The following is a 10,277-nucleotide window of genomic DNA, read 5'->3' on the forward strand; positions in this document are numbered from 1 at the left end:
TGCACTCACATTAGACAGCCCTTTGTTGCTGGGCCTGCAGCTGATGAAGGCAGTGAATGAGAGCTCCAGAGAGGTGCAGCAAATGAAAATGGAGAGAAAGAGAGGGAGAGTGTGGATAACGAGCCTGCAAATGTACCTTCATCAAGGGCGTCAGGAGACCCTGACACATCAGAAAAGCAGATAGACAAACACAGTGAATGTGGAGGATGGCTAAAGGCAATGCCATCCTGAACTCCAGTGGAGATAAAATCCCTTAACACTTCAGCTGAATCAGAAGTTTAAGAAAATAAATGCTCAGCTGACTTGGGGATGAGTGCTCACAAAACACCACTGCTGTGTACCACTTATGAAAGAGCTGCCCATATAGTGTTATTTCTGCTATAACAGTCCATCCTTGTGAGCTCAGGAATTCTATCTTCCATTGGTTCACATGGTGCTAGAAATGCAGTGAATAGTTGCAGACAACATTAGACCTCAAGACTCTAGGCCACAGGTGTGCGGAGCAGCAGCTATAGTTGTGACAGAGCGTAGGGTGTTGTTGGAAAGTTCAAACTCTCACCGTCACATAGAAATGTCGAGATAATTTGGAACTGGAAGGCTGCTGTGATCAGAAAGTTGCCTGCTGAAGCTGAGAGCAGGCACTATGCTGTCAAGTGAATGTAAAGTTATAAATGAAGTCATTTATTTGTTTAACACCAGTTCTTCTTGTGTTCATGTGGAGAATAACACAACAGGTTCCAGTCCAGCTCTGGTAGAAAACGAAGCCATTCCTAGCTGCTGACTGTTCAGATCTTGTGTGATATGAATTGGCAGATCTCAGGGGCATGAAAAATGTGATGAACCCATACAACAAACTCCAAGGTATGTTGTGTGATCTCTCTGTAGCTTGCGTGTTTAGGGGGAGTCTCGAGAGGGGAGTGAGCAGAGAAAAAACTGTTTCCTCCAGCTCCTAGTTCTGTTACTGAACTGAAAACAAATAAACACCCAAAATGCCCCTACTCCTCCACACAAATACCCCCACAGTAGCAATTAAGATCATACACACAGCTGTGGGTCATATCTCCTGCTAATGTTTATTGCAGTCATTCATTGTTCAACTGCTGTCTCATTTAGTATTCTCACTCTACCTCCCTACCCCCTCCCTGAACAAAACTCTCTCGCTCTCTCATCACTTCCTGTCTCACAGTCTCTGCCAGCTCTGCCAGAGGTTGGAAGTTCTGACTCAGGCTCAGACTGTGTGCAGCTGTCTCAGACAGATCCCCAGCCAGACGTGCAGGTACCCAATGGTTCCCTGTTTGCTCTTCATTGTTGTCCTGATCCCTTTGGGTAAGTGAACACCACTGAAATCCGGTTAAATTAACCAACAGCTCATAAATGAGTGGACAGACCTGCTCGCTCTTATCAGAGACAATAGAGATGGGACAGTTTATAGAGGGCATTTTTCCCTTTGTGCACCGTCCCCAGTCCCTGTGGGGTGGTTTCCAATGTTATATTCTCTAAGAATGTCTACAGTGAGGTTATAAAATGAAGGAGGAAATGAAGCTTCCATCCCCTGGTAGACCCCTCACCTTTGGAAATGTTTCCTGATCTCTAGCCAGAAAGTAACCCCCCGCCCTTCCCCCAATTTCATCACATTAAACCCACATCTAATTTCATTTCCATTTCCTCACAGGATGGGCCGTCCGTCAGCCCCCAGACATGGTGGTCATTCAGGGACAACAACTGACACTGAACTGCTCTCTATCAACACCTCAAATCATGACCATGTACTGGTACAAACAGGCCGTGGGGAAGGACGCAAGGCTGCAGCTGGTGGTGTTTTCTACAGAAGGCTCCGATGCAAATGTTGAGAAGCCATTTGAAGGTCACTTCCAGAGCAGTAGGACAAAAAACTATGTCCTGTCTCTGTCTACAGAGAGTGCCCAGGTGCAAGATTCAGGCACATATTACTGTGCTAAGCAAAATCACACAGTGACTCAACTGCTGAAAGTGCTTTGCATAAACCTCCTAGCAAAGGGAAAGGACTTTGCTTCCCCCACACCCACACACAGCTTTGCATCTTGTATCAGAAACACTGCATCGTGCTCTAACAGCTTCATCTCTACTCCTCCTCACTTGTCTCCTTTCTACTGTTTTCTGCTCCTCTCCCCTATCCCTCCTTATCTCTTCTCCTACATCTTCCTCAATTTTTCTGTTCCTCTCTCCTTCTCATCTCTCTTCACCCTCGCTGAGTTCTTTCATCCTTCCTTTCTCTAGTCCATTCTCTTACTTTTCATGTCTTTTCTCTCCTCTTCCCTCAGTTTACTCATTCTCTTCTCAAGTATCAGGGGGTAGCTGTGTTAGTCTGTATGTACAAAAACAACAAGGAGTCTGGTGGCACCTTAAAGACTAACAGATTTATTTGGGCATAAGCTTTCGTGCGTAAAAACCTCACTTCTTCAAATGCATAAAGTGAAAGTTACAGATGCAAACATTATATACTGACACATGTAGAGAAGGGAGTTACTTCGCAAGTGGAGAACCAGTGTTGACAGGGCCAATTCAATCAGGGTGGATGTAGTCCACTCCCAATAATAGATGAGAAGGTGTCAATTCCAAGAGAGGAAAAGCTGCTTCTGTAATGAGCCAGCCACTCCCAGTCCCTATTCAAGCCCAGATTAATGGTGTTAAAATTGCAAATGAATTTTAGCTCTGCTGTTTCTATTTGAAGTCTGTTTCTGAAGTTTTTTTGTTCAATGATAGTGACTTTTAAATCTGTAATAGAATGTCCAGGGAGATTGAAGTGTTCACTTACTGGCTTTTGTATGTTACCATTCCTGATGTCCGATTTGTGTCCATTTATTCTTTTGTGGAGGGACTGTCATTCTCTTCTCCATACTCCCTCTCCCTTTTCTGTTCCGTAATTCCCTCTTTCATTCCCTCCTCTCTTCCTCCTCCCTTCAATGGGATGAAATTGGACAATGGGAGCCATTTCTGGCTGGATGTAGGACATAATTTCTCCCTACTGTGCTCTTCTGCTTTCTCTCCTCACTACTCATTCCTCTCATTCCCCTTTTTTACCCCTTTCCTCTCTTCACCTTGCCTCGCTCATTTCCCACTTTTCTTTCTTCTCCTTTACACATTAAGGGCCTGGTTGGAATATCTGCTGTTCCTCAGAGCACAATTCCAGCCCCAGGGACAGCACCACTGATTTCTGCCCTGCTGAGAGCCGTAACTCAGTAGGCACAGGAGACAGCTGTAATGTCAAAAACTGCTACCAGACAGAATTTGCTGCTTGGCTTGTACTGAACAAGCACATATGGACTAAGCATGCTCAGTAACATCTTTTAAAGCCACTGCCCTTGCTTTGCCCTCACTTGTGATTAAAATCTGCTGCCTGCTGTTTACAGGGGCTAAAAGGGGGCAAAGAGGGGCAAATCAGAGGGGGGGATGGGCAAAGTCTGTGCAGGAGGCAGGGGACAAGGAGAGAGGCTGAGGGGGCAAAATCAGGGAATGGGGTAGGAGCTGGGGTTAAGCCCAGGGGTGAGGAACTGCTAAGGTTGCCAGGCATCCAGTTTTCGACTAGAACACCTGGTCAAAAAGGGACCCTGGCAGCTCCGGCTGGCACTGCCGACCGGGCCATTAAAAGTCCGGTCGGCGGCGCAGTGGGGGTCCGGGGCTAAGGCAGGCTTCCTGCCTGCCCTAGTTCCACGCAAATCCTGAAAGCGTCCGCCAGGTCCCTGCAGCCCCTAGCTCCACAGCTTCCATTGGCCTGGAACCGCAACCAATGGGAGCTGTGGGGCGGCGCCTGAGGGGGTGAGGGCAGCGCACAGAGCCTCCCTGGCCACCCATGCATCTAGGGGCTGCAGGGACCTGGCAGCCACTTCCTGGGAGCTGTGGTAAGCACTGCTGGGACCCCGCACCCCATGCTCCCTCCCACACCCCAAACCTCTGCCCCAGCCCAGAGTCCCCTCCCGCACCGAAACTCTCTCCTGGAGCCCACACTCCCCCAACACCCTGCCCCAGCCCGCTCCTTCACCCAAAACCCCTCATCCCTGGCCCCACCCCAGAGTCCACACCCCCAGACGGAGCCCTCACCCCCTTCTGCACTCCAAACCCTTCAGCCCCAGCTCGGATTCTCCTTCTGCACCCCAAAACCTTAATCCCTGGCCCCACCCCAGAGCCTGCACCACCAGCTGCAGTCCTCACCCCCCCACACACCCCAACCCTCTGCCCCAGCCCAGAGCTCTCTCCCACACCCTGAACCCCTCATTTCTGACCCCACTAGGAGCCTGCACCCCTATCTCAGAGCCCATACCCCCCTACACCTCTACCCCAGCCCGGAGCCCTCTGCCGCACCCCAAACCCCTCATCCCCAGTCCCATCCCAGAGCCCGCACCCCCAGCTGGAGTCCTCGTCCCCTTCCCACACCCCGACCCTCTGCCCCAGACAGGAGAAAGTGAGCGGGGGAGGAGAGCAAGCGATGGAGGGAGGGAGGATGGAGGGAGCAGGGGCAGGGCCTTGGAGAAGGGACGGGGCAGGGGCAGGGATTTGAAGAAGGAACGGGGCAGGGGCAGGGGCAGGGCAGGGGTGTTTGGATTGTGCAATTAGAAGGTTGGCAACCCTAGGCACTGCCAGGTGCTGGTAGAGGGCAAATCCCTGGCACAAGGATGCACAGGGGGGGTAACAGTTACCCTGGTGGGATGAGCCATCTTCCATGTTTACAGAAATAGGGTGGAGGGCAGAGGGGCTTTTTTATTTCCCCTCTTACGAGACAGTACTTTTCAGCACCTGCTTCCCAGGGTTTGTGTCCTTAAAGGCATCCTAATGCCTAGACACATCAGCTCTTTCCTTTCACATATAATGTCCTGAGATGCTAAAGGAGACTTGATTCTGTGAAATATTTTACACTCCCCTCCCAAAATAACCTATGTGTGACACATTTTTTATATTTTAAAGATTCCCTCATCAGTTTATATGTCTGCATAAAGTCTCCTAGCAGTTCACAAATTTGTCTTTGCTGCTGCTGTGATTCCCTGAATTGCACTCCCTTTCTTGCAATCCATTTTAAAATTTGTCTTGCTCCTTCCAACTGTTTACTTTTTAAAATATGTATTTATTATTCTTATTACTTTTAGCATTTCATCATTTACCTTTGTCAACATTGTGCATAGGGATGTCATTGTGCTATTTAATATTTTAATAGCAAATAATCATCTGTGGTTTTAGTATAGCACTTCCTATGTTTTTACAGTGATTTTTAATTACAAATTTTTCTTTTCCTTTTTATAGCGCATGTTGATTCTGTTGGCTCATATGACTTCCAGTCTGACTGATTTCCTGGCCTGGTATTAAAACTTCTTCATTTTCATTTGATCCACCAACGGGGATTGCCTTTCTCAACTGTTATTTTGCCTCTCAATCCAGCCCTTAGTGCTTTTTCACATGTCATGGCTGGTATGTAGAACTTGGTTCCAAAATATTCACTAAGGGCAGTATACTATCTCATAGTAAATCCTTCTCAAAGGCAAAAATCTACTGTAATTTTTACTGAACATAAGAATGGCCTTACTGGTTCAGATCAATGGCCCATCTAGCCCAGTATCCTGTCTTCCAACAGTGGCCAGTTCCAGGTGCTTCAGAGGGAATGAACAGTACAGGCAGTCATCTAGTGATCCCCTGTCTTCCACTCCCAACTTCTGGCTGTCAGAGGATAGGGACACCTAGAACACGGGGTTGCATCCCTGGACATTGATGGACTTATCCTCCAGGAATTTATATAATTGTTTTCTGAACCCAGTTATAGTTTTGGCCTTCACGACATAATGTACACACATCTACAACTCCAAGATTGCTTGACAACCACAAAAATGACCTGACTGACAGAAGGGAGGTGTTTTTCCCAACACTGGTTAGACACAGAAAGCAGTTATGGGAAAGCTGCTGGAAAAAGGTGCATCTGATCAAAGGGTAAACACACAGAGAGCACAGACCACAGCCCTCAAGGAAAAGGGGCCAGGGAATGACTCAGTGCTGGGAGGAGGAAACACAGGGTAACCCCCAAAAGGGAGCTGGATTTTTTGCATATGTAGAGTCCTGGAGTTGGGAGACAGCTCTCCAAAGGGCCAACCAATATTCAGGATCTCCCTAACCCCCCACCTTTCCAGACCCTGAGGTACCAAAATCCCAGAAACATGATTAAATTAAGAGCCCACTTAAAAGGGAACACTGCAGGGAAAGAAAAGCCAATGACATGGGAGGGAGACAAATAACATCATGGGTAATGAACAAACCAACCTCCAACAGAAGAAGCTGGCCCAGGTTTAATGGACAAACCTGTATATTAAGGACTGCAATATCTAGAGGGGCGAGAAAAGCTGCTTAATCTAGATGTTACCCAGTCTAATAGGGTTGAGAGTTTAGACTGCCTGCTTATGTTTTATTTTCTTTTGGTAACTAACTGTTACTTTTCCCTATAACTTATAATCACTTAAAAACTATCTTTTGTAGTCAATACATTTGTTCAACTGTTTATCTTTACCAGTGAGTTTGCCTGAAGTGTTTGGTAATCTGCTCAGGTTTCCAAAGGCTGGTGTATATCCCCTTTCATTCAATGAAGTGGTGAACCAATCAATAAATTTGCATTGCTTGTCTTGAGCAGAGCAAGAGGGTATATTCCTGAGGTACAGTGCCGGGAGCTGGGGGTATCTGGCTGGTGCCTTTCCCTGTGTGATTCATGAGTGGCAAATGCTGAATGGGCCATGGAGAGCTTTCTGTGAATGGGGGGAGGGAAGAGGAATAGCAGGGGGAGTAAAAGGAACTACTGAGACTTGTGGAGGTATGGGGGTGGGGGGATCAGGCTAGGAAGTAGTGTACTGGTAGTTCCTACTGCCATTCTTTTGGCAGTTCTTTGGCAGCTGGTGCCCTGTGGACTCCCCCTTGGCAGCTAGTGCCTGGCACCCTGTGCCCCCATCCTCTTTGGCAGTTGGTGCCCTGAGCACCAATGTCCACCTGTCCCATCCCCTTTCCCACTCTGACTGCTGGTGCACATGCTCCTGCTCCTTCCCTGTGCCCGGTTTCATTCCTGGGACGTGCAGTGGCTGGAAGGCAAGACAAGGCTGGACCGGGACTCCTCCCTGGTCCCTGGTGACCAGCCTGGTCTTGTGTGCCATGAAAGCCATTCCAGCCTGTCCTCCTGGTCCAGCGCTCATCTCTGCACCTCTGCGGAACTGGAGCTGACAGCCAGCGGGGCCCCGGCAGGGTTCCAGTGACAGGCAACAGCCTCCTCAGGATCCCCCTGCAGGGTTCAGTGACAGCCTCCTCAGGGGGCCCTCCTCAGGGTTCCAGTGAAGGGCAACAGCCTTGCGTGGGGGGGCAGGGACCCTGCAGCTCCCAGCCACTACAAAGCGTTCTTGCCTCGGTGAGATATTGGGGGGGGGAATGGAAAACATTGGGGGTGTGTGGAAATATAGATTTCCCCACAAGGGGCAGAGCAGACTGCAACAACTATTGAGGGATATCTTTGCTCAGCATGGTCGGCAAGGTGCTTGCAAGGGTCCTCTTGAAAAGACTTCAAGTCCTTGTTGACATAGTCTACCCTGAGAGCCAGTTTGGGTTCAGAGCTGGATGCTCCATGACTGATATATCCTTCACATTGTACTTGTTGCAAGAAAAAAAGCCATGAACAACAGGCACCCATGTATGTAGCATTCATTGACCTACAAAAGGTCTTCAACATGGTTAGAGTAGGAATGGCATCTATAAGGTCCTGTTGAAAATTGGCTGACCACAAAAGGTTCTATCCCTATTCAAAAAGCTCCACAAGGGCAGGGCCGGCTCCAGGCACCAGCCCAGCAAGCAGGTGCTTGGGGCAGCCAAGGGGAAGGGGCAGCAGGTCGGGCTCTTCGGTGGCAATTCAGCAGCAGGTCCCTCGGTCCCTCTCCGAGGGAAGGACCTGCCGCCGAATTGCCACCGAAGAAGAAAGCAGCGCGGTGGAGCTGCCGCTGATCGAGATCGCCGCTTTTTTGTTTTTTTCGCCACTTGGGGCAGCAAAAACCCTGGAGCCGACCCTGCACAAGGGAGTGAAGGCAACCATCCAGTATGAAAATGAAACATCATCTGACTTTAGTATTGATACTGGTATGAAGCAAGGCTGCATCTTAGCGCCCACTGGCTTTGGCATCTTCTTCTCTGCTCTTCTGAAGTATGCCTTTGGAAATGATCAATCTGGCATACTAATTGAATCAAGGATGGACAGCAGCTTAACATCAGACAATTCCAGAAGGCATGTCACAGAAGGCATGTCACCCAGAAGGCATGTCACCCAGCTCACTATTCAGGAACTGCTTTTTGCAGATGCTACTGCATTCGTCTCTAATTCACCTGATGAACTTCAGGTCATGATGAACAAGTTTTCTGATGCATGCACCAAGTTTTGCATAGTAATCAGTATGAAGAAAACAGTTGTCATGTCACAAGGTACCAATATTCCACCTAAAATCTATGTCAATAATGAAGCTCTGGACAACATGGATCATTTTTGCTATCTCAGCTCAATTATCACCAGCTCACTTTATCTTGATAGGGAACTTAATGCTAGAATCGGCAAAGCTTCCGTTCCCTTTGGCAAACTTACCTCACGTATTTGGAACAACATGTTGCTAACCCTGAACACAGAGGTGTCTTTATCAGGCTTGTGTCCTTAGTACCCTTCTTTACAGTTGTGAAAGCTGAGTTACATACTCCAAGCAGGAGCAGAGATCGAACAGTTTCCACCTCCGCTACCTTAGAAAAATCCTTGTTACTTTGGACCAGCAGATCACCAATAACGAGATCCATGAGAGAACCACCCTACAGTCTGTGCAGACTTTGCTGGATGTTCGCAGGCTTCACTAGTTGGGACACATGGAGTGTATGCCTCAAGATTGTCTGCCAAAGGCTGTGCTCTATGGCCAACCTAAGAACTTCCCGCCATACAGAGGAAGGCTAAATCTCCAATACAGTGACAAGGTCAAGCAAGGGGTCAAGAAATTCAGCATTCCCACTGACCACTGGGAAAATCCTGCACACAATCATTCAGTCTGGAGAGACGGGGTAAGACAGGTGCAGTCACCATGGAGAGCCATCAGAGAGCCAGGCTGAGGCTCACAGGAGAGCGGGGAAGCAGAGCTTCAACTTCCATCTGGCGAGTGGGCCTGAAGCCACTGTGGGAAGGTTTGCAACTCACACATCGGGCTGTTTTCCCATACCATTGCTGAGCCCACTGACAGACTGACTTTGTTGTGTCTCGTTTCATCTGTCAAGAGATTGGATGGCCATGAGCAATAGGTAGTGTTACATCCACATGCCAAATATGCAGCTGCTTACCTCGATGATGTGGTTATACATAGCCTAGACTGAGAGACGCACCTAGAAAAGGTGGAAGCAGTATTGAATATCCTGAGGGATGCAGGTCTCACTGCAAATCCCTCCAAATGTGCAATAGGGCTAGCCAAAGCCATATACCTCGGTTACATCGTGGGAAGGGGTGCAGTGAAGCCACAATTGAATAAGTTAGAAGCAATAAAAAGTTGTCCCCGACCAATCCGGAAGAAACAGATCAGAGCATTTCTGGGGATAGTAGGAGATTCATTCCCCACTTTGCTACCAGAGCATACCTGTTGAAGGGCTTGATAAAAGCCCAAGGCCCTGACATAGTAAAATGGACCAGTGTGGCTGAAGAAGTGTTTACAGATCTGAGGACGGGCATCTGTAGTAATCCAGTACTTGTAGCGCCAGACTTTGAGAAAGAGTTTGTACTACAAACAGATGCCTCCGAGGTTGGATCGGAAGCCGTACTTTTTCAAATGCTAGGAGAGGAAGAACATCCAGTCCTGTTCCTTAGTATGAAACTCCTGCCCAGAGAACAAAGGCATGCCATGGTAGAGAAGGAATGCCTTACTGTAAAGTGGGCCATGGAAACCCTACACTACTACCTACTCGGACAGAGATTTACCCTCATTACTGACGATGCCCCCGCCTAAAATGGATGCACCGGAACAAGGAACAAAATGCAAGGGTAACAAGATGGTTCTTGTCGTTGCAGCCCTTCCACTTCCAAATGCAACACAGGGCAGGGATCAAGCATAGTCTATCAAGGGTGCATTGTTTCTCATCCCAAGTAGCTCAACCCCATGCTGTTGAGCGCGGGGGCAGGGGGGGCGGGGAGAGGGAATATATGACTGGACTGCTGCAGAAGGGTCTGGGAAAATAGGTATGTTAGCCCTAGAATGCTAAAGGCCCTTTTTCCAATAAGACAA

At 48.4% G+C, this 10,277-nt stretch overlaps 1 gene segment (V, D, J or C); it reads left to right on the forward strand.

The window, feature by feature from the left end:
• Positions 1 to 1,197: 1,197 nt before the first annotated feature.
• LOC117874552 lies at positions 1,198 to 7,250 on the forward strand. The segment is given in 3 exon segments: positions 1,198 to 1,326; positions 1,673 to 1,971; positions 7,077 to 7,250. Coding segments are annotated over 3 exon segments (516 nt in total).
• Positions 7,251 to 10,277: the final 3,027 nt, after the last annotated feature.

The sequence above is a fragment of the Trachemys scripta genome, chromosome 1 (genome assembly GCF_013100865.1).
Source record: "Trachemys scripta elegans isolate TJP31775 chromosome 1, CAS_Tse_1.0, whole genome shotgun sequence".
Classification (NCBI taxonomy): domain Eukaryota; kingdom Metazoa; phylum Chordata; order Testudines; family Emydidae; genus Trachemys; species Trachemys scripta.